Raw genomic sequence first — 25,620 nt, forward strand, 5'->3', positions numbered from 1 at the left:
AAATGGCTTTAGGTTAGATGTTGTCTGAAGGTCCTTTTTCGAGTCTAAACTCCTTTTGGCTTTTCAATTGTAAAATACAAATTTTAGTTGTAATACTGGTTCTAAAACATCAGCCTTTGCCCCTAATGCTTAGAAACTTATGCAATGTGCAGCCCCTTCTGTGCTGGGCAGGACACCCAAGAAGCCTTTCCTCCCTACTTTCTTTGCCTCCTCCCTCCCCTCATAATCTATCATCGTCCTTACCATATCAATGTTTAGTAGGAGTTTATCTGTAACATTCTACCAAACCTTTTGGATTATGGCAGATGAGCTAATGTTTTTTTCTCTACATAGTCCTGGATACAAGCCATTTTTAAACATCATTAAGCCGCAACTGCAGAAGCTCAGTGAGATAACAGAAGAGCAGGTCCAGCCAGATGCCTTCCAGCCAGTAACTGTGGGTAAGACTCCTGAACAGAGTAGTCCCCGGGCAGAGGAGAGCAGGGGCTCCTCCAGCCATGGAAGCATCCCCCAGGGTGAAGTCGGGAGTAGCAGTATGGTCAGCCGGAAAGAGGAGGACATAGCCCAAGCAGAGGAGGAAGAACCTTTTCAGGATGGGACTTACGACTGTTCTGTGTCCTAACAACGGTGAGGTCCCGTCACAATGGGGCAGTATTAATTAGCAGCAGCGTGCAACTCTACGTTGTAACCTAGTTGGCTGATTTAACGGGAGAACTCAGTTCAGAAACTCTTTGGTAAAGTATTATTAGATTTTAACTAATTCTTATCTAAGAAATCTTTTTGACGCCATAAAAATGTGATATAAAGCATCTTTCATAAAAAATTTTTAAGCTGCAGTGAAAAGTAAATATTGTACAGATGTACATGGGAATATTTTGGTTTTACTCAGAAGTTGGTAGCTCTTAAACCATAGGAATTGTTTTGTCCTAGGTGAGCTTACTTTTTCACTACTTAACAGCTTCTTATGTTTCCTGGTTCTGCGTTATGTCCAGACTGCTTTTTTAAAAAAATGCTAAGGTGCTTGCTTTAGTTTATCAGGTACTTAAGCTACCTACCTGTTTGCTCCCTTGGACAGAGCTCACTGGACTCCTTAATCAGTCCTCCTGAATAGATATCTACCCTGGAACACAGTATGTGCCAGTGTGATAGAAACATTATCCTTGGCTTTACTAGCCCATTAAATCCCAGTCCAGAATTGATGGAAGCTATTGACCTGTGAGTTGTGCTTGTTTTAGCAAGCTTGATTCCCATTAGATCAGTGTGGGCACAGGTCTGAGGGATTATTCTCAATTATGCTGTTAGATACCACTAAACAATTTTGTATTAAGGAACAGTATCTTTTTGTGAATACTCTTGTGTAAATATACCCAAAGGCACTGTTCATATTTTTAGGGCTTGTATTATAATTTGTAAGCTTTTAATGCTGGATTCTGCATGTCTACAGATACAAAGATAGGGCTTGCTCCTCTTTGCAAATTGAGGAAGACAGATTTTTTGGGTTGGTCATGAAGTAATGGAAATGATCACACTGATCGTTGAAATGCAGCAGGTTTTGTGCAAATTAATGTAGTTTTATTTATTGCTTTTGTAAATTGAATAAAGATGGACTTCTATGTAAATAGACTGCTGAATCCTGTATTATCACGGCTACTAAAAATTAGTATGTAAAAAATGCATTCTTCATTGTAAACTTAAAATATTTTATGTACTTCTAGAAATGACTTAAATTTGTTTTCATACATTATGAAAACAGAACTGCATACTCCTTAATTGCTTTAGACTAAACACACATCCACTGTATGTAATTCTAATTACCTTATAACAGTATTAATTTAGACAGCTTGTTTGTACTGTGCAATTTGAACAAGGAATGCAATGTTATTTTTTACAAAAACCTTGTTTATTTTTATAATATCAATGTATTTGATGTCGACCAAATTCGTACCACTATCTAAAACAACCTCTTTTCTCATAGTGCAATTGTAGTTTAGAAACAAAACTTGGTCCTGTCTCCTTGCTTTTTAAAGTAAATGGCTAGATTTAGTTGTCTTAACCAGGTTTCCTTTGAAGAGAAACTCAAAACCATTTTGAAACTGCTTAGTTCAGAATTCTTCAAAGTATTTAAAATTACTGAGTTGGCTAATATACTATCATTTATTTTTACATTACAAGTGCAATAATTTCACAAAATAAAACTCCCAAATGGGTGGAGTATGTGATTATTGGTACCTGGTCCTTCTGGTGCTATTTTTATTTAAATTTTTGTTTCAAACCACCTTTCCCTGAATCTTAAGATAATGTTTTGCATGTGAGTACATGCAGCCCAGCAAGAAACTTAAACTGAACTCTCTTCTCCTGTCATGTAGTCCATTAAGGAGAAGAACCAGCATTGCTTTTGTGTTTGGTGTGAATATTCAGTCAATAAAAATGATTTACCATTATAAAGAGCTGTGATCTTCTCAAGTATCTTAAATAAAACACTGTGCTACTGAGTTCATCTCACATTCTTGAAAGCAGGGCACCAGTAAGTTAACTGTATTCCTGTGGGTTAGGCCATGAATCTTTTTTTTTTTTAATAAAATATTCTTTTTTCAACTAATAGAAATAGGTCCCACAGCAAGAAATTTGGCAGGTTTACAGAAAATTTGGTATTTATTTGTTATATAATTTAATTTTTATAACTCCATTTTTATTTTGTTGTGTTGCTTGGTTCACTTATCAACTGTTTAAGCCATAATTTTAGCCAATGAATTTAAATATTCAATATAATTATATGAGGTTTACTAGATGCATTTATTAATAAGTTATTTGCTGAAACCAAAACAGGAAGTCATTGGGGTATGGGAATAAAATCAACCTTTGCTTGTAATTAAAGTTGCTGCTATTTCTGTAATGTGTATTTTTCCCCACTTTGTAAAAGGGCAATAAAACCATTACAAAAACTTTTGTTTATTCATCTCAGGTTGACAGCAGAAGCCACGAAAATTATCTTTTCATTATATAATTCTGTTTCTTAGAATTTTCCTTATGAAATAACTAGAAATTCAGACCGATTTATTTAAAATATTTGTTTGTATGTAGATTTAGAATGGGAACGTCATGAGCTGGCAACATTCTAGATGCCTGACAGTAAACTATTGGTGGAAATGGTCCATATCGATGACATGGAAAATGTTCAAAATATAATGAAGAAATGACAGAAAATTATGTATACCGTAAGATACCCACCAAGCAAACAAAATTTTACATGTAAGTATAGAGGAACCTAGGTGTCATTTCTAATAAGTGGGATTAAAAATTACTTTGACTTTTTTCCATTTTCCTAAATATGCTTTCAGTCTCCATGGATTTGCCCATTCTGGAAATTTCATATAAATGGAAACATACAGTATATGGACTTTGGTCTCACTTCTTAACTTGGCACCAAAACATGTTGTTTGTTATTTTGGCGGTAGCTATCCAAAGTTGTATATGAACTGGTATCTCATCATAGGGATATTCATTTACCTAGTGGCTAATGTACATCTTCTTGTAGGATTAGCCATTTGTATATCTTTGAAGAAAAATGTTTATTTAGGTCATTTCATTATTCATTTGCTGGAGTTCTTTATGTTCTAGATACTATTTTATATATATATATAAATTGCAGATATTTTTTCATTCTGTTGGCTTTCTTTTCACTTTTTTCCCCTAGGTTTCAATATTCAAGTTTTTTTTTTTTTTAAAGTGATGTTAATTACAGCATTTGAAGGGGAAGATAAAATTCCACACAAAATAGAAGACTCTAAAATGTACCCATTAATACTGCTAAAAAAAAAATTGGTAAGAATACAACAGAAGTCTGATTTAGGTTCTGAGTGTCATCACCATGTGATTACAATCACTTTCTTGATAGTGTCCTTTGAAACACAGGTTTTCATTTGGATTAAGTCAAACTTATTTTTCTTTGGTTGCTTGTGCCTCATCCAGTGTTATGAATATTTATACCTAAGTTTTAAGAGTTTTATAGTTGCATCTCCTACATTTAGGTCTTTGATCCGTTTTAAGTTTTGTATATGGTATAAAAGATGTGATTTCATTCTTCTAACGTGGCTACTGTCAGAGTACCATTTATTGAAAATATTTTTTTCCCATTGTCAAAAATCAATCAAGTATAGATGTATGGGTTTATTCATACTCTTAATTATATTATAATGATCTGTAATTTCTTCTTGTGCCCATACCATATTGCCTTGATTTCTGTTGCTTTGCAGGAAATTTTGAAAGTGGGAGTACTAAGTTTGTTTTTTCTAGGCTGTTTTGGCTATTCTGGGTCCCTTCTATTCCCATGTGAATTTTAGGATCAGGTTATCAATTTCCCTGCTAAACTAAAGGCATTTGAGATTTTGATAAGGACTGTATTCATGACATAAATATGGAAAAAAAATATTGCCATATTAAGCCTTCCAGTCCATGAACGGAAAATATTGCCATATTAAGCCTTCCAGTCCATGAACATGAGATATCTTTCCATTTATTGGGTTTTAAATGTCTTTTAACAATGAATTATAGTTTTTAGTAAGTCTCATACTTTTATTATATTTATTCCTAAGTATTTTATTCTTAATGCTATTGTAAAAAAGTGGAATTTTCTGGTTTTGGATTGCATATGTAAATACAGTTGTTTCTATATATTGACATTGCATCATGCAACACTGAACTTTTCTTTTTCATGGATTACTTAGGCTTTTCTGTATTGAAGGTCACATTGTTTGCAACCAGAGATAGTTTAAACTCTTCCTTTTCCATCTGGATGCCTTTTCTTTCTCCTGACAAACTGTCCTGGATAGAGCCACCCGTACAATGCTTATTAAGTGGCAATAGTGGACATCCTTGTTGTCTTCTGATATTAGGAAGAAGTTTGCTTTCATTACTAATTATGATGCTAGCTGTGGGGTTTTTCATAGATAGCCTTTATCTGGTTGAAAATGTTCCCTTATGTATAGTTTGTCTTTAATAAAGGACAAAACCCACATTGACTATTTCAATAGATGCAATGTATGTTTGTTGAGTGTTTTCATCCTGGAAGGGTTTTGAATCCAAAACCAAAATCTAGAACCCTTCCATGATGAAAACAAACTAATTTTAATTTGTTTAAATTTAATTTAAATTTTCTAATTTTAAGCCAACCTTGCGTCCGTGGCATAAATTTCTTTTGGTTATGATGTAGAGCCAAATTGTAGAAAAGAAATTATCAATGTTATATTTTTACAAATCAAATATGAAAGTAGAAGGGTCAAAAATGCATTAATATACCCCAAAACTCCTTAAGTATTATTTTTAAAAAAAGACAAAGAGCCATAACTGCATCTTGGCTTTATTGGCCCTAAAAGAAGAAGGGCCAAGAAGAGAATTATTCTTTTAGGGCCAATAACAGGATAGAAGTTGTTCAGCTGCTTCACCTTGTATTCAACTATTTCTGAGAGAATTTATTCAGAAAGCTTAAATAACGTGCACAGATAGGTATCTTTGAACTCAAAAGTTCATGCTCTATTTTGGTGAGTGGTGGCGCCCTTTCCTTCAGTGGAGATGAGAATAAGCAATGGGTCACTCTGGCTGAAGGACAATTTCTTCTGTCCCTCCTACCCTTACTCCCCACTCCCCCAAAAGAACACCCTTTGCCCTTTGATATTTTTTTGCTAATGGGGATGATTTTTTAAAACTCCTACATATGCTTAAGCTCAATAGTTACCTAATAATTTCTGTGAGATTTAGAAGTACCATTTCATTCCAAGATAAGGGATTCCAACTGAAGAAAACATTTCCATGTTACTTGCTCTCATGAGCCATCTAGGTCGTTTCTGTGGACATGGAATAACCCTTGAAAATGGGGATACATAAGAACACAGATCTGTTTTTCTGTTAAAAAGATACCAACCAGTATATTAAAAAGTTTATTTCAGTAACATTGTAAGGCAACAATTAATCCTCAGTAAGTCAGCAAACCAGTGATAAGAAATTGACAGACAAACACTCCTACAGCTTCCTGAATCAGCAGGCTGGCTTGTGGCTCCCTCGGTAGTAATATCGTTAGGAATCCTATCATGCTTGTTTATATATATAGTAAACTGTAGAAACAAACACTTCATGTGACAATCATTCTTAGGTCAAACACAAGAACGAACTACTGTGAAATCATAATTCTTCACACATTTGCCCTGAATATGCAGTACTGTACTACTAACATTTAAATTCTGCAGAAAATAATGCATTTGTTAGTGACTGTGTTAGAGCTTGAAAAGACTTAGAAATTAAATGATCAGATATTCTTTAAGAAAAAATTTAATCTCAGCATCTTCCAATGTGACAAACTGTGTGCTTAACAGAGCCATAAATACTTTCGATAATTACTTGACCATTTCTGGCATTAAAACAACCTCCCAGAATGTTACACAAGCCCTGAGACTAGTGAGCATCTTATTGACCTTGTACAATAGCAAAGCTTCATAATGCTAAAGAAAACCAAAACAAAAGACAATGGTTTACACAGGGAAATAACCCAAAGGCAAAAGGAAAACAGATAATTTATTACTGAAAAACAGTAAAGGCATCCTTTCTAAAGTAGGTAGGTGGAAATTACAGGGAACACTGATTGTATCAGATTAAGCACTGGGACGCAAAATAGGCCCATATTTTAAAATTCATTAATCATTACTTTTTCTCCATTATTGTGATTCTGTACAAGATATAAACCCTACAAACCTTATGTGCTACCTGACAGATAAACGTAGTAGGAGCCATATTCTTGAAGCACTTGAGACAAATTTATACAAAGTCCAGAAAAAGCAATGACTCCAGTGTGCAGTGCTGATGCATGTGACAGCCCAACATGTTGTCATTCATCTCTGGTTGCAGCCCTGCTATCTACATGGCCCCAGTTAGTTTTTAAGGAATCACAGATTGGGCAGGCAATGAGGAGCAGAATTTTCAAAGCACATCATACACATTAGACAAGCAGCCTAAGGACGTTTTCCTCCTGCATTGCACACTTACTGTGCTTTTTTTTGAGACGGAGTCTCGCTCTTGTTACCCAGACTGGAGTGCAATGGCGCGATCTCGGCTCACCGCAACCTCCACCTCCTGGGTTCAGGCAATTCTCCTGCCTCAGCCTCCTGAGCAGCTGGGATTATAGGCACGCGCCACAATGCCCAGCTAATTTTTTATATTTTTAGTAGAGAAGGGGTTTCACCTTGTTGACCAGGATGGTCTCGATCTCTTGACCTCATGATCCCCCCGCCTCGCCACCCACTCCCAAAGTGCTGGGATTACAGGCTTGAGCCACTGCGCCCGGCCCTTACTGTGCTCTTTCTCTTCAAATAGATCCACAGGCCACCTTTCAAGAGCATTTATCTCATTTCCTCCATCATCTAAGATAAATCTAGCTACCCCTTTTTAACTGTGCCTTCTAACATTTTACACTTCCTGACGGTAAAAAGAAAGCTTGCAGTTTACCACTGATCTCAACAACCCCCTCACTGCTGGACCAAAAAGCCATGAGAAGTACTGCTATGATACATCTTAAAAGCTACATCGCCATCTTCAAAATGAAAACTACCTTTAAGTCCTCATGCTGCCATTATGCAGGATCTGAACCACCTACAGGTACAGCGGTCTTATTCCAGTATAAACCACAACCTCAAGTCTCAGGAAAGCCAGCCTGCTGTATAGTAAAAGTTACTGAGAAAATCTGTTCAACTGGCTGGAAGACAAGACGACATAACAAGATTATGCCATAAAGGATTAAGCTTGTATAACACAAGACTTGTATGAAACAAAAGAATAAATATTTATAAAATGCCCACTACTCCCAGCCTGCCTTCTACCCCAGAATAGCCCAGGTGTCAGTTCAGTGCTCTGAGGAAGGAAGTTAAGGTCACATACTGGCACAAACAATATTCTGAACCAAAAGAACCTATGAAAACAAGAGGGCTCTATGGCCAAATATTCTCATTTTCAAATTGGTAAGATGGAGAGAGGTAACAGACATGTTTCAGAGGAAAACAGGCATAGAAAACCACCTCAGGAAAACAGCACAGCAATGGATCTGAGTGTCCACTTGTCAGGACAGTGAGTCACCAGCTCAGCATGGGGTCCAGGCCTCAGTACAGAGACAAAGCACACTCGAGAGGCTGCCTGAAGAAACAGCTAAGCACAGGCTACAGCCTCAAAAGTGCAAGGCTTCTCCCCCAGCCCTATGGCAATCACTTCAGTGACCCACACAGAGTTATAGTCTCAAGGGGAATCATTACCCCAGTGAGTGATATTTCACCCACCATCCACTAATACGACAAATGGTCTTGGGGCTTAAATTGGAAACCACTTTTATCTCATTAACGATGGTCTGACAGTGTGACAGTGTACTTCTTTCTTGATCCTAAAGGGGCAGCTATTGGAGTGGTTTGTTGGCTTTTGTCCTTAAGATCACATAAAATGACGTGTGTGTAGTGGCAGTACCCACATGTACTTATGAGCTGGAAAACTGGCATTTTCGAGTGTCAACAGGCCATGCATCATTGTGCCACAGCTTAACCCTTATAGTGCTTGGCCTTGAAAAGTGTTAACCCAGAAAGCTCTTTGAACATATGCTCATTAAAATTCGTTGACTTACGTTACAAACATCCACATAACATAGGGAGAAACCATGTCACATGGAGTATCCGCTGGGCATGTACTTAAGAGCTCATCCACAAGATTAAAACACAAAGAGATCATAGGTGCACACCCAGGCAGAGGGAAATGTCCAATCTGGAAACTTCTCCTTCAGAGCATCCAGCTGAGGGGATCTCTTGTCTTCCCCAGATAGATAGTGGGCAGCAATGGCGACAGTGACCATTCCTTCGGGATGTTCTTCTGAGACCTGCCAAAGAAAATCAATTAGTTCTTGGAAGCCAGAATAGTGAACCCAACGTTCTTGCTAAATACCACCTGGGAATTCAATGAAACAAGGAATGCTGGGAAATGTGCACCTGCACTTCTATCCAGAACTGCCATGCAGAGGCCTCGAGTCCATGGGAGTAAAAGACAAAGTAGTCTCCTCCTTTACTTGTGACTGGGGTGCCATTGCCAAGAGACCACTGAGAAAGTGTTGACCCTTTGTGGGCTCGAACATAGAAGGACATATGGCTTGGTCCTATAAAGTAGAAGGAAGAAAGAACAGTTAATCTTCTGAAAAAGATAAAAAAAAAAACCCACAATCCAAACCAGATTTCATGAAGGTCCATGCCTGTATGACTTTAAGTATACTCCCTATAAACCTAATGGAGGTTTATCAGTTTGAACACAGCGTGAAATCAATAAGCTTAAGTAATGAGGTACAGCAGAAAAGACAGAGTCTAAATGAGAAAACCTGAGTTTTAAGTTGGTCCTATCACTTGATTGCTGCATGGCATCAGGAATTCAATCTAGGTCACAATTTATTCATCTGTGAAACACATTTTTTGAGATTACCTTAGAAAAAGCATATGGAAGTGTTAGCAAAACTGCAAAGTGCTACAACAGTACTGAATATGACTGTCATTATGAATGGAGTTTAATTTTCACAGTTGATCATGTAACACCTTAAAATATGTTTTACTAGTTTTTCCCTTCAAGCTGGAAAATAACTGCTCAATTCTGAAAATTTAGTTATTTATCACTGGGGACTTCCAAGGAAACTGATGACAGTGGCAAACTAAAACTAAAATAGATAAAACTAAACCAAAACACACCCTCAGCCTAACTTGAAAATAGAGCATACCCACATTTGCAATAAACATAAATGTGTAAATCTCGGGGAGCAATCTCACATACTTGTGCCCACCCTGCTAATGCTGCAAGGCTTTCTGGCAAATGCAGGCTAAGGAAGCCCACCCTAAATCTGAAACTACTATAGTGTCCAGTCAAAGGTTTATAGGGCAGGGACTTAAAAGTACACATTATTGAACTAACAGTCTTCAAAAGCAAAGCTCAGGGAGAAATATACAGAAAAAGAAGGGAGAGGCATCATTTGGCACTTGGGTGGTGAAGGTGAAAAGAAGCAAAAGAAAATTCGGGTCCTGTAAGAAAAATCAAAATAAAACGTTGAAAGAGATATATATTATTCATACACACCAAACTTACTAAAGAATCTGGACTTTTATTACACTGGCAGAAAAAGAAGCCATTGCTAGAAATTGTACAAAACAGCACAAAAATGAGGAAGGAAGGAAACAAATCCATAAAATTACTACCAAAAAAAACCCACCATGAAGCAGAAGAAAACATTATGACCATACTCCAACTATAAATACATACACAAAAACATATGGGGATATTTAAAACTCCACCATGAATCAGAAATTCTTACTAGAAGGAAGAACTAAAAGGACTGGACTCAAAAAAGAAATGGAGGAAAAAAGGCAAAATTACCTTAGAAATGAAAAAATTGGGCCAGGCAGAGTGGCTCACGCCTGTAATCCCAGCAATTTGGAAAGTTGGGGCAGGTGGATCACTCAAGATGGGGAATTTGAGACAAGCCTGACCAACGTGGAAAAACTCCATCTCTACTAAAAATGCAAAACGAGCCGGGAGAGGTGGCACATGCCTGTAATCCCAGCTACTCGGGAGGCTGAGGCAGGGGAATCACTTGAACCCAGGAGTCTCACTCTGTCACCCAGGCTGGAGTGCAATGGCGCCATCTCAGCTGACTGCAACTTCTGTCTCCAGGATTCAAGTGATTCTCCTGCCTCAGCCTCCTGAGTAGCTGGGATTGATTACAGGTGCATGCCACCACTCCCGGCTAATTCTTGTACTGGGGTTTCACCATGTTGGTCAGGCTGGTCTGGAACTCCTAACCTCGTGATCCACCCACCTCAGCTCCAAAAGTGCTGGGATACAAGCATGAACCACCATGCCCAGCCTTTTTTTTTTTGGTAGAGATGAGGTCTCCCCATACTGCCCAGGCTGAGCTCCTGGGCTTAACCCATCCTCCTGCCTCAACCTCCCAAAGTGCTGGCATTACAAGAATGAGCCACACCAGACCTGGCAGAAAGAACTTATTATAGTGAGGATCTTAAATATATCCAAATGTATTACAAAAACAAATACTAAGGTGAAGGTGTAAGACAAATGTACAAATGTTACATGCTGTAACAAAAATTGGATGGAAAATGGGAGAGAGAGAGGAAAGCAGAATAAGCATGCTGTTGTATAGGCTAATTGACGGGAGTTAATACTTTTTTTTTGTTTGAGAAAGAGTCTCGCTCTGTGGCCCAGGCTGGAGTGCAGTGGCACAATTTCAGCTCACTGCAACCTCCCACTTCAGGTTCAAGTAAAATAACAGGATTAAAACAAATGTAAATATTCATAAATGCCAGAAAATAAATGTTTTACAGAGCATAGAAGACACATCATAGAAAAAAGGAATATAATAAAGCAACACATAAAATTGTAAAATATTGTGACAGCTGAGGCCAAATGTATGAGTAATAAAAATGAACATACTGTATGTTTCTTGAATACAGAGAGATTTAGAAAGGGTAAATAAAGGTATGAACAAATATATTTCAGTCAAGTGGAAATTGTTTAAAAGGCCTATCTTCTGAAAAAAATAGAATTCAAGGCAAAAGCATTAAATATAAATGGGGCACGTTTTAATATTAAAAGTCACAATTGACAATGAAGACATAAAAATTGTGAGTATCTATGCACCAGATAACATGGCAACTACTTTATAAAGAAAACGACAGATGTATAGAAGATATATAAATATAAACACACAAATAAGAGACTCCAATATTCTACTCAGTACAAGACACATCAATTGAGCAGAAAGTGATGATAGAGGAGGCCTTAAACAAAATGACCAATGAGGATCATGTGGAAACAGGTTGAGTATTTCTTATTTGAAATGCTTGAGACCAGAAGTGTTTCAGGTTTTGGAATACCTGAATTACCCTATAGGTATCATGCAGGCCTTTTTGGCATTTTAAACGGTATCTTGACACCACAGAAAAGAGAATAAGCAAAAAACAAAACTGTAATGCACATAGGTCTGGGCTTCACATGAGGCATTATGGGAAACCTGCCACTGGCATATGCAGCCTACACACATACCATTTTATTACTCTTTACAGATATACATGCGTGGAGAATCTGGGTGTTTGGGAAGGTATGTTACAAATGAAACAGGCTGGAAAGGTTTTCTTTCCCCAGGGATGCGGAATCAACTGTGTTGGGCGCCTGCGTTTTACTATGACCTGTCATGAGGTCAGGTGTGGAATTTTCCTCTTTTTTAAGACATGGTGTCACTGAGGCTGGAGTGGTGCAGTTATAGCTCACTGCAATCTACAACACCTAGGCTCAGGTAGTCCTCCCTCCTGAGTAGCTAGTACTACAGGCATGAGCCACGATGCATGGGTAAAATTAAGTTTTAGTAGAGGCAAGGTCTCACTGTACTGCCCAGGGTGGCCCTAAACTCCTGGCCCCAAGTGATTCTTTTGCTTTGGCCTCCCAAAACGTGAGCATTATAGATATGAGTCACCATGGCTGGCAGAACTGTCTTTTTATGGCATGAAGTTGGTGCTCAAAGTTTTGGATTTCAGATTTTCAGATGAGGGATGCTCAACCTGTATATATCAAAACTTTACATACTGATACTACAAAATATACCTTCTCAAGTAAGCATCAAACACTTAGAAAATCAGGTACTAGAGGTCACACAAGAAATACTGGAAAGTTATATAAAATTATAAATAACATTGATCACAATTCAGTAAAACTGAATTGTTGAAATTATTAACAAAACAGCTTTCCTCTGGAAACTAAAAGGTCTTCTATTAAAGACTCTTCAATGAAAGAGGAAGTACAAACTGAAATTACAGATTTTTTTAAAAACAGGAACTGTTAGATATACGCACAACAGTAATAAGAGAAAAATTCATAACAACAAACTTTTGTGGGGGTTAGGTACAACAGATTATGCCTGTAATCCTAACATTTTGGGAGGCCAAGGCAGGAAGATCACTTGAGGGCAATAAAGCAAGATCACATCTCTACATAAAACTTTTTTGAAAATTAGCCAGGTGGGGCCAGGCGTGGTGGCTCACACCTGTAATCCCAGCACCTTTGGGAGGCTGAGGGCGGCTGATCACCTGAGGTCAGGAGTTAAAGACCAGCCTGACCGACATGAAAAAACCCTGTCTCTACTAAAAACACAAAATTAGCCGGGGGTGGTGACATGTGCCTATAATCCCAGCTACTCCAGAGGCCAAGGAAGGAGAATTACTTGAATCCGGCAGGCGGAGACTGCAGTGAGCCAAGATTGCACCATTGCATTCCAGCCTGGACAACAAAAGTGAAACTCCATCTCAAAAACTAAAAACATAAAATAAAAAAAATTAGCCAGGTGTGGTGGCATATACCTGTAGTCCCAGCCACTCCAGAGGCTGAGATAGGAAGATCACTTGGAGCCCATGAGTTTGATGCTGCAGTGAGCCATGACTGCACAACTGCACTCCAGCCTGAGTGACCAGGGAGATCCCAACTCAAAAATACCTATATATTTTCAGTGAAATAAATTTTTGAAAATGACTTGGGTAAAAAAGAACAACAGAGTAACTAAAAGGAAGGAAGTACTAAAGATGAAATCAAAAATCAATGAAGTACAGAACATAAACAGATCTAATTTTAAAAAACAGAAGTTTGTTGCTCCTTAAAGACAACTGGATAAACAATGAAATGAGGGCAAAAATAAAGATATTCTTTCAAACAACAAGAATGAAGACACATCATACCAGAATCTCTGGGACACATTTAAAGAAGTGACTAGAGGGAAATTTATAGCAATAAATGCCCACATGAGAAGCGAGAAAAGATCTAAGATCGACACCCTATCATCAAAATTTAAAGAGCTAGAGGAGCAAGATCAAAAAAAACTCAAAAGCTAGGAGACGACAAGAAATAAGATCAGAGCAGAACTAAAGGAGATAGACACACAAAAAAAACCCTTCAAAAAAAATCAATCCAGGAGCTGGTTTGTTTGAAAAGATCAATAAAATAGACCACTAGCCAGACTAATAAAAAAGAAAAGAGAGAATTAAATAGATGCAAAAAAAAAAGATAAAGGGGATATCACCACCGATTCCTCAGAAATACAAACTACCATCAGATATTACTACAAACAACTCTATGCTCATAAACCAGTAAACCTGGAAGAAATGGATAAATTCCTGGACACTGAACACTCTCCCAAGACTAAAGCAGAAAGAAAAAAATTGAATCCCTGAATAGACCAATAACAAGGGCTGATGTGGAGGCAGCAATTAATAGCCTACCAAACAAAAAAAGTCCAGGTCCAGATGGGTTTACAGCTGTATTCTACCAGACATAGAATTCAGCTGGTACCCTTCCTTCTGAAACTATTCCAAACAATACAAAAAGAGGGAATCCTCCCTAAGTCATTTTATGAGACCAACATCATCCTGATACCAAAACCTGGCAGAGACACAACTAAAAAAGAAAACTTCAGGCCAATATCCATGATGAACATCAACACAAAAGTCTTCAACAAAATACTGGCAAACCAAATGTAACACCATATCAAAAAGCTTATCCATCACAATCAAGTAGGCTTCATCCCAGGGATGCAAGGCAGGTTCAACATGCACAAATCTATAAACACAATCCATAACTTAAACAGAACCAAAGATAAATTACTACATGATTATCTCAGCAGATTCAGAGAATGCCTTCAACAAAAATCACCAGGCCTTTATGCTAAAAACTCTCAATAAACTAGGTATCAATGAAATGTATATCAAAATAGTAAGAGCTATTTATGACAAACCTACAGCCAATATCATACTGAATGGGCAAAAACTGGAAGCATTCCCTTTGAAAACTGGCACTAGAAAAGAGTGCCATCTCTCACCACTCCTATTCAATATAGTATTGGAAGTTCTAGCCAGAGCAATCAGGCAAGAAAAAGAAATAAAGTATATTCAATTAGGAAAAGAGGAAGTCAAATTGTCTCTATTTGCAGATGACATGATTGTTTATTTAGAAAACCCCATCGTCTCAGCCCCAAATCTCCTGAAACTGGTAAGCAACTTCAGCAAAGTCTCAGCATACAAAATCAATGTGCAGAAATCACAAGCATTCCTACACAACAATAACAGACAAAGGGAGCCAAATGATGAGCGAACTCCCATTCACAATTGCTACAAAAAGAATAAAATACCTGGGAATACAACTAACAAAGGATGTGAAGGACCTCTTCAAGGAGAACTACAAACCACACTGCTCAAGGACATAAGAGAGGACACAAACAAATGGAAAAGCACTCCATGCTCACGATTAGGAAGAATCAGTATCATGAAAATGGCCATACTGCCCAAAGTAATTTATATAGATTCTTGACAGAACTGGAAAAAACCACTTTAAACTTCATATGAAACCAAAAGAGAGCCCACATAGCCAAGACAATCCTAAGCAAAAAGAACGAAGCTGGAGGCATCACACTACCTGACTTCAAACTATACTACAAGGCTCCAGTAATCAAAACAGCATGGTACTGGTACCAAAACAGAGATACAGACTAATGGAACAGAACGGAGGCCTCAGAAGTAACACCAGACATCTACAACCATCTGATCTTCAACAAACCTGACAAAAACAAGCAATGGGAAAAGGTTTCCCTATTTCATAAATGGTGCTGAGAAAACTGGCTAGCCATATGCAGAAAGCCGAAACTGGATCCCTTTCCTTACATCTTATACAAAAATTAACTCAGGATGGATTAAAGATCTAAACGTAAGACCTAAAACTATAAAACTCTAGAAGAAAACCTAGACAATACCATTCAAGACATAGGCATGGGCAAGGACTTCATGAGTAAAACACCAAACGCAGTGGCAACAAAAGCCAAAATTGACAAATGGGATCTAAGTAAACTTAAGAGTTTCTGCACAGCAAAAGAAACAATCATCAGAGTGAACTGGCAACCAACAGAATGGGAAAGAATTTTTGCAATGTACCATCTGACAATGGGCTAATATCCAGAATCTACAAAGAACTAAAGCAGATTTACAAGAAAAAAAAAAAAAACCCATTCCAAAGTGGGCAAAAGATATGAACAGACACTTTTCAAAAGAGGACATTTATGAGGCCAACAAACAAATGAAAAAATGCTCATCATCACTGGTCATTAGAGAAATGCAAATCAAAACCACGTTGAGATACCATCTCATGCCAATTAGAATGGTGATAAAAAAATCAAGAGACAACAGATGCTAGAGAAGATGTGAAGAAATAGGAACGCTTTTACACCATTGGTGGGAGTGTAATTTAGTTCAACCATTGTGGAAGACAGTGTGGCAACTTCTCAAGGACCTAGAAATAGAAATTCCATTTGACCCAGCAATCCCATTACTGGGTATATACCCAAAGGATTATAAATCGTTCTATTATAAAGACACATGCACACTATGTTCGTTGCAGCACTGTTTACAATAGCAAAGACCTGGAACCAACCCAAATACCCATCAATGATAGACTGGACAAAGAAAATACGGCACATATACACCATGGAATACTATGCAGCCATAAAAAAGGATAAGTTCATGTCCTTTGCTGGGGACATGGATGAATCTGGAAACCACCAGTCTCAGCAAACTGAGACAAGAACAGAAAACCAAACACCGCATATTCTCACTCACAGGTGGGTGCTGAACAACGAGACCACATGGGCACAGGGAGGGGAATATCACACACTGGGGTCTGTTGGAGGGTCATAGGTGGGTGGTGAACAATGAGAACACATGAGCACAAGGAGGGGAATGTCCCACACTGGGGTCTGTTGGAGGGTGGGGGGCTAGGGGAGGGACAGCAGTGGGTGGGAAGGCTGGGGAAGGGTAACATTGGGAGAAATACCCAATGTAGGTGATGGGGAGATGGAGACAGCAAACCACCATGGCATGTGTGCACCTATGCAACAATCCTGCAAGATCTACCCATGTACCCCAGAACTTAAAGTACAATTAAAAAAAAAAAAGAAGTTTGCTTTTTTTCTAAATTAACAAAATAAGACAATCGCTAGCTAAAGTAAGAAAGGAACAGTGGGGAAGGAGAGCAGAACAGAGAAAATACAAATACACAAAAAGATAAATAAAAATAATCTAAACAGAAGAAATCTGTAAAATCATATGACTATTTTGCAGGCCTCTATACTAATAAATTTGAAAACCCTAAAGAAATCAGTACTTTTTTATAGATTACCAAAACTGAGCACATTAAAGATATAAAGCTTAAACAGACCACTGTCCCTAGAAAGAGTTATTAAGGAACTGCCCCACATAAAAGCACCAAGCCTTGATGGTGTTCACAGAGGAATTCAAGGCAACTTCCCAACCAAATAGCCCCAATGCTCCATAAACTGTTGAAAGGTATTGAAAATGAAGGAAAATTGTTTTTATAAATCAACTGCCTTCATACATACAAAAAATAATAGAGTACAAAGAAAAAAGCAGACCAGTATCATTCATGAATATTAATGCAAAATTTCCTAGTAACATGAACAAACAAAAGCCAACATCACATTAAGAAAACAATAGACCATAAAAAAGACACAATGAAGAAAATTCCTGATTGCCTTTATAGATGCTTAAAAGGTCTTTCTCAAAATTAAACACTCATTCTGATTTTTAAAATTCAACAGGATGACAACTGATGAATGCTTGCTGAAAACGATTTTTAAAAAAATGTGTACCTTAGTCCTAAGGCTAACATCTTACATATGAGGAAAACACTAGAGACCTTTGCATTAATATCAAAAACAAGACAAGGATGCCTACTCTATCCTTAACTGTTCTACACTGTGCTAGAATTATTAATCAATTGAACAATCAATTAGAGGCATAAAAATTGGTAGAAAAGAAATAAAACTATATTTGCAGATGATATGCAGTAGTCAATAAACCACACCTAAGATCTATTTTTGTATGGCTTTCAAGCTAGGAATAGTTTCTACATTTTTAATGGGTGGTAAACAAAAAAAAAAGAGAAAAAAATATACAAAAGAATGTTACCAAGACAAGGCCTAAATTATTTACTACCTGGCTCATATGGTTTGGCTGTGTGTTACTACCCAAATCTCATCTTGAATTGTAACTCCCACAGTTCCCACATGTGGTGGGAGGAACACAGTGGGAGATGGTTTAATCTTGGGGGTAGGTCTTTCCCATGCTGTTCTTGTGACAGTGAATGAGTCTCACAAGATCTGATGGTTTTAAAAATGGAAGTTTCCCTGCACAAGTGCTCTTTGCCTGCTGCCATCCATATAAGACATGACTTGCTCCTCCTTGCCTTTCACCTTCCACTATGACTGTGAGGCCTCCCCATCCATGTGGAACTGTAAGTCCAATAAACTACTTTCTTCTGTAAATTGCCCAGTCTCAGGTATGTCTTTATCAGCAGCATGAAAACAGACTAACACACTGGTCCTTTAGAGAAAAGGTTTGGGAATCCCTGGTATATTTGGAGAACCCTAGGATATCAATGGTTAAACGAACAAAAAACACAAGATTCAGTGAGGTAGTAGGATCTAAAATTGACATACGGAAATCAACTGCCTTCATACATACAAAAAATAATCAGAGGATATAATGGTAGAGTAATGCCCTCAATTAGAAATAGCAACAAAATCTAGATAAGAAATATCTCTCAGGGTTTCACTATGTCTGTCGCCCAGCCTAGAGTACTGTAGCACAATCATAGCTCACTGCAACCTCAAACTCCTAGGCGCAAGCAATTCTCCCACCTCAGCCTCCCAAGTAGCTGGGACTACAAGTGTGCACAAGCACACCTAATTTTTTTTCTGTAGAGATGGGGCCTCACTATGTTGCCCAGTCTGGTCTCTAACTCCCAGGCTCAAGCAATCTGCCCACCTCAGCTTCCCAAAGTCCTGGGACTATAGGACGAAAATCCCTGAAAGACATAAAAATAGATATGAACAAAGGAAAAGTCATTCCCAGATCACTGATAGGATGACTCAACATCATTATCAGTTCTCCTGAGGGTAATTCATAAATTTATTATGATACTCCAAAAATAGCAATAAGCTATATATTGGAATTAGGTAAGTTATTACTGATGTTCACATGAAAAAGAAAATAGCAAGGAAGACAAACAAAAGCAACAGCAACAAGGTAAATACTGAAAAACAAAACCTACAAAGGAGCTTAGCTCTTTCAATCATGACAATACTATAAAGCTTCTAAATTGAAAGTATAACAGCTGATGCACAAATAGACCCACATATATATGGTTAAATGATTTCTGACCAGGGCACTAAAGTAATTCAATGGGAAAAGTCTTTTCAAATAATGATGCTAGGAAAACTGGATTTTAAAAAGCCTTGACCCCTACACCTCACACCATACACAAAAATTAATTCAAAGTGGATCACAGGCCTAAACATAAAAGTTAAAGCCGTAAAGCTTCTAGGAGGAAACACAAGAATCTGTCTTTGTGACCACTAGGTAGGCAATTATATTTTTTAGAGAGGACATAAAAAGCACTGATCCTGAAAGAAAACCATGATACACTGGACTTCAGAGAAATTTGAAACTTCTCAACATTAAAAGACAACATTAAAAAAATGAATGGTAAGAAAATCTTTATGACATACATATCAGATGAAGGATTTTTGTCTGGAATATACAAACCCTTACAAGTCAAGAAGAAATACAGTTGTTTTTTGTTTTTTTTTTTTTTGAGACAGAGTCTTGCTGTCACCCAGACTGGCGTACAACGGTACAGTGTTGGCTCACTGCAACACCCACCTCCCGGGTTCAAGTGATTCTCCTGCCTCAGCCTCCCAAGTAGCTCCGATCACAGGTGCATGTTACCACACCCAGCTAATTTTTTGTATTTTTGGTAGAGATGATGTTTCACCATGTTGGCCAGGCTGGTCTTGAACTCCTGATCTCAAGGGATCTGCCCACCTCAGCCCTGCAAAGTGCTGGGATTACAGATATGAGCCACCACGCCCTGCCCATGACATTTTAAAAAGGGAAGAGTGCTGGGTGCAGTGGTTTATGCCTGTAATTACAGCACTTTGGGAGGCAAAGGCGAGAGGACAGCATGAGTCCAGGAGTTTGAGACGAGCCTGGGCAACATAGTGGGATCCTGTCACTACAAAAAACTTCAAAAAATTATCAACATGTTGGTACACACCTGTGGTCCCCGTTACTTGGGGGGCCAAGGTGGAATGAGTCCAAGAGGTCAAGGCTAAAGCTAGCCATGACTGTGACACTGTACTCCAGCTTGGACAACAGAAGGAAAGCCCCTTTCAAAAAAAAAAAAAAAAAGGTCAAGGGGAAGACATGAAGAAACAAAGCAAGATAAATGAATAGCCAATGAACACCTGAAAAAGTGTTCTACCCATTAATTATCAAAGAAATGCAAGAGATACTACTAAACATCCATTAGAAATTATGAGATGAAAAACAACTACAGCAACTGGAAATAGCCCGCGTCCATCAGCAGGAGAATAAACCACGGTATCTTCATACAATAACTACTACTCAGCAACAGAAGGGAACAAAGTGCTGATATTCTAAACAATATAGCTAAATCCCAAACACCTTCTGCTTAATAACCCAGAACACAACAGTCATCCCTTGGTCTCTGTGGGGAACTGGTTTCAGGACCCCCCGCAGAAACCAAAATCTATGTATATTCAAGACCTTTATACAAAAAGGCACAATATTTGTATATGACCTATGCATGTCCTCCCCTATATTTTAAATTGCCTCAATATTACTTATAATCCCTAATATAATGTAAATGCTATGTAAATAGCTGCTATGCCATATTGCTTTTTTATTTTTATTATTTGTTTGTTTTGAGACAGAGTCACCAAGGCTGGCATGCAGTGGCATAATCTCAGCTCACTGCAACCTCTGCCTCCTAGGTTCAAGAGATTCTCCTGCCTCAGTCTCCTGGGTACCTGGAATTATAGGTGCCCGCCACCAATACCAGCTAATTTTTTGTATTTTTAGTAGAGAGAGGGTTTCATCATGTTGGCCAGGCTGGTCTCAAACTCCTGACCTCAAGTGATCCACCCCCCCTCGGCCTCCCCAAGTGCTGGGATTACAGGCGTGAGACACTGTGCCTGGGCTGTTGTACTGTTATTATCTGGGTTTTTAATGAATATTTTCAATCCAGAGTTGGTGGAATCTCTGGATGTGGAATCCACAGATACAGAGAGCTGACTATACTGGATGATTCCATTTATATGAAATTCAAGAACAAGCCACACTAATCTGTGAATGTACAAATCAGAGTGGTTGCTTCTGAAAGTCAGGGGGATTGACTAGAAATGTCATAAAGGAGCTTTGTAGGGTTGTGGAAATGTTTTATATCTTCACAGAGATGAGGGTTACATGGGTATATATCTACTTTTACCAAAACTAATTGAACTATATAAGATCTTTAAATTTCACTGTATGTAAATTAGGCCTTGAAAAAAGTAAAGTAGGCAAGGGAAAAGCGCTATTTAAAATACTTTTTACTCATGAGAGTCCCAGACAACTTTCTACTAAGTGAGGAGTACTCAGAAAAAAAAGTACATAGTGAACAGTTAAAGGAACAGTTGAAGTTGGCTTCCTATATTAGCATTCTCCAGAGAAATCAGCAGGATGTGTGCAGAGACAAATGAGAGGAGAAAATTTATTTTAAGGAACTGGCTTACATGACTGTGGAGGCTGGCAAGTCCAAAAATTCGCAGGATAGGCAGGCAAGCTGGAGACCCAGGAAAAAGTTGCAGTATGAGTCTGAAGGCAGTTGGCTGGCAGAATTCCCCATTCTCTCTCCTTGGGGAAGGTCAGTCTTTAATCTTAAGGCCTTCACTGATAGGATGGGGCTCACTTACATTATGAAGGACAATCTGCTTTACTAGAAGTCCATTTACTTGCATGTTAATCTTACTCAGAAAATCCTTTCACAGAAACATCTAGGATAGCATTTGACCAAACATCTGGGTCCTGTGGTCTAGCCAAGTTGACACATAAAATAACCATGGTACTTCCGAAAATACATTAGAAAGGGAGAGACCATCCTGGTCTGCTCACTTTTTAAAACACCTCACAAGCAAGCAAACTCTTTACTGCTTTTGAACATGAGAAATGTCGTATGTCTTGACATTTCTCTTTCGCCTTTCTCAAGCATCTGTCTCCCTACTAAGCCCAAGCAGACTGCTTTAAAACAACTGCTAAATTTAACAATTCAACACATCTTGGATGCCCATCAAGTGCCGGGGATTATACTGGATGCCAAGAATACAGAGATAAATGAAAGCCCAATAATGTGTGCCTCCCTTGAATTCTAAAGGAAAACAAAGACATAAACTAAATAGTCATGATACAAGTTGGTCAGTGCTACAACAGATACATACAAAGGGAGGAAAAAGTGGAAGGATGGCAGTTGCTCATTTAGTTGGAAATGATGGGAGAGGAAGGCCACCAGAGAAATCTTCATATTTTGCCAAGAAGAGAAAGACAGAGTCAGGGTAGGAGGTAGTACCAAGACAGTATCACTCATACTAGAAGTAAGAGTGCATAAAGGACACAAATAAGGGTTGGATGTGGCTATGCAGCGCAAGGGGAGTGCTGAAAAAAATCCTGAAATATACACAAAGTCCAGACTACTGAAGACCTAACATGCTTTGCCAAAGAATTTGAACTTACTCTCCAGGCAATAGTAAATCTATTAAAAGTTTTTTAAATAGGGAAGTGACATGATGAAATCTATATTTCAAAGATACACTGGCACTACCAAAAAGAATATCCTAGAAAGATGATTTACAGGCCAAAACATGAGTTGAGAAACTGGAAGAGCTAACTACTAGTTTTAAAGATATAAAAGGGAATAATACATACCAAAAAAGATAAAGTTACAATGCCAGGCCAAACGCTATCATGGATCTGTGTGACAATGAACCAATACTTGGCACTACAAGTTTACTAGTAAATCTTCTTAGAAACTGTAACCAGTCTCAACTTCTTTGAGAAACAATATAAGGCTCCTAAATTGCTGGTCAATTTAAGACCTAAACTTGACAGTAAGAAAAACCACATGCAACTTATTAAAAAGTTTAAGAAGTGAAGGGTCAGGAAAAAAGATGGTCATATGACTTACCTATTGTTTAAAAGGTCAACTTTATAGAATCCCAGGGAGGATGAACTGAGAATATTATAAGTTATCTGCACTACTATGAAGCAGTACAGTGTTATTTGAAAGGAGACTTTGGATAAAGAGTCAAGACCCATCAGTGTGCTGTAATCAGGAGATCCATTTCACATGCAAAGACACACACAGGCTCAAAATAAAGGAATGGAGGAAGATTTATCAAGCAAATGGAAAGCAAAAAAAAGCAAGGGTTGCAATCCTAGTCTCTGATAAAACAGACCTTAAACCAACAAAGACCAAAAGAGACAAAGGAGGGCGTTACATATTGGTAAAGGGATCAATGCAACAAGAAGAGTTAACTATCCTAAATATATATGCACCCAATACAGGAGCACCCAGACATAAAGCAAGTTCTTAAATATCTACAAAGAGACTTAGACTCCCACACAATAATAGGGGGAGACTTTAACATACCGCTGTCAATATTAGACAGATCAACGAGACAGAAAATTAACAAGGACATCCAGGAATTGAACTCAGATCTGGAACAAGCAGACCAAACAAACATCTACAGAACTCTCCACCCCAAATCCACAGAATGTACATTCTTCGCAGCACCACATCACACTTATTCTAAAATCGACCACATAATTGGAAGTAAAATACTCCTCAGCAAATGCAAAAAAATAACAAATAAAAAAGATTATAGCAGTCTCTCAGACCACAGTGCAATCAAATTAGAATTCAGGATTAAGAAACTCACTGAAAACCACACAACTACATGAAAACTAAACAACCTGCTCCTGAATGACTACTGGATAAATAATGAAATGACAGCAAAAATAAAGATGTTCTTTGAAATCAATGAGAATGAAGACACAAGACTATACTTTCAGGCATCATTCTATAGTTTGTTACTAGAGAATAAAGACGCAACATACCAGAATCTCTGGGACACATTTAAAGCAGTGTGTGAGGGAAATTTATAGCACTAAATGCCCACAAGAGAAAGGAGAAAAGATCTAAAATCGACACCCTGACATCACAATTAAAGGAACTAGAGAAGCAGACCAGCCTGACCAACATGGAGAAACCCCATCTCTACTAACACAAAATTAGCCAGGCGTGGTGGCACATGCCTGTAATCTCAGCTACTCAGGAGACTGAGGCAGGAGAATCGCTCAAACCTGGGAGGTGGAGGTTGCAGTGAGCTAAGACCACACCATGGCGCTCCAGCCTGGGCAACAAGAGTGAAACACCATCTCAAAAAAAAAAAAAAGAACTAGAGGAGCAACAACAAACAAATTCAAAACCAAGCAAAAGACAAGAAAGAACTAAGATCAGAGCAGAACTGAAGGAGAGAGAGACACAAAAAACCCTTCAAAAAAATCAACGAATCCAGGAGCTGGTTTTCTGAAAAGTTCAACAAAATAAATAGAACACTAGCCAGACTAATGAAGAGAGAAGAATCAAATAGTTGCAATAAAAAATGATAAAGGGGATGTCACCACCAATCCCACAGAAATACAAACTACCATCAGAGAATACTATAAACATCTCTATGCAAATAAACCAGATAATCTAGAAAAAATGGATAAATTCCTGGACATTTACACCCTCCCAAGACTAAACCAGGAAGAAGTCAAATCCCTGAACAGACCAATAACAAGGTCTGAAGTTGAGGCAGCAATTAATAGCCTACCAACCAAAACACGTGGAGGACCAGATGGGTTCACAACTGAATTCAACCAGAGGAACAAAGAGGAGCTGGTACCATTCCTTCTGAAGCTATTCCAAACAATACAAAAAGAGGGAATCCCCGTAACTCATTTTATGAGACCAACATCACCCTGATGCCAAAACCTGGCAGAGACACAACTAAAAAATGAAATTTCAGGCCAATATCCACAATGAACTTAGATGCAAAAATCCTCAATAAAATACCGGCAAACCAAATACAACAGCATATCAAAAAGCTTATCCATTCACAATCAAGTCAGCTTCATCCCTGGGATGCAAGGCTGGTTCAACATATGCAAATTAGTAAGTGTAATCCATCACATAAACAGAACCAAAGACAAAAACCACATGATTATTTCAACAGACGCAGAGAAGGCCTTCAACAAAATTCAACAGCCCTTTATATAAACTAGGTATAGCTGAAAATGGATACCTTCCTTATACCTTATACAAAAAATTAACTCAAGATGGATTAAAGATTTAAACATAAGACATAAAACCATAAAAACCCTAGAAGAAAACCTAGGCAATACCATTCAGGACACAGGCATGGACAAGGACTTCATGAGTAAAACACCAAAAGCAACAGCAACAAAAGCCAAAATTGACAAATGGGACCTAATTAAACTAAAGAGCTTCTGCACAGCAAAAGAAACTATCATTAGAGTGAACCAGCAACCAACAGAATGTGAAAAA

At 38.1% G+C, this 25,620-nt stretch overlaps 2 protein-coding genes across 10 annotated transcripts in view; one reads left to right on the forward strand and one right to left on the reverse strand.

Moving 5' to 3' along the window:
- RIC1 (RIC1 partner of RAB6A GEF complex) overlaps positions 1–5,012 on the forward strand; it is a 134,254-nt gene extending 129,242 nt beyond the window's left edge. For 6 of the 9 annotated variants that reach the window (XM_017973480.4, XM_078368498.1, XM_002742912.7 and 3 more), the window contains one exon: positions 334–2,942. In XM_017973480.4, coding sequence (XP_017828969.1) covers positions 334–622 — 289 coding nt within the window. In that variant the 3' untranslated portion in view covers positions 623–2,942. Of the gene's footprint in view, positions 1–333; positions 2,943–3,081 lie in introns of those variants that run through there. The other 3 variants (XM_008996619.6, XM_078368494.1, XR_008481523.2) reach the window with 2 other exon arrangements.
- Positions 5,013–5,920: 908 nt separating this feature from the next.
- The window catches only part of ERMP1 (endoplasmic reticulum metallopeptidase 1), a 59,949-nt gene continuing 40,249 nt past the window's right edge, over positions 5,921–25,620 (reverse strand). Inside the window, exons 14-15 of the mRNA XM_002806489.6 lie at positions 9,006–9,169; positions 5,921–8,896 (exon numbers count right to left, since the gene is read on the reverse strand). Coding sequence (XP_002806535.2) covers positions 8,732–8,896; positions 9,006–9,169 — 329 coding nt within the window. The 3' untranslated portion in view covers positions 5,921–8,731. The remainder of the gene's footprint in view (positions 8,897–9,005; positions 9,170–25,620) is intronic.

Source organism: Callithrix jacchus, chromosome 1 (genome assembly GCF_049354715.1).
Source record: "Callithrix jacchus isolate 240 chromosome 1, calJac240_pri, whole genome shotgun sequence".
NCBI classification, from domain to species: Eukaryota; Metazoa; Chordata; class Mammalia; order Primates; family Cebidae; genus Callithrix; species Callithrix jacchus.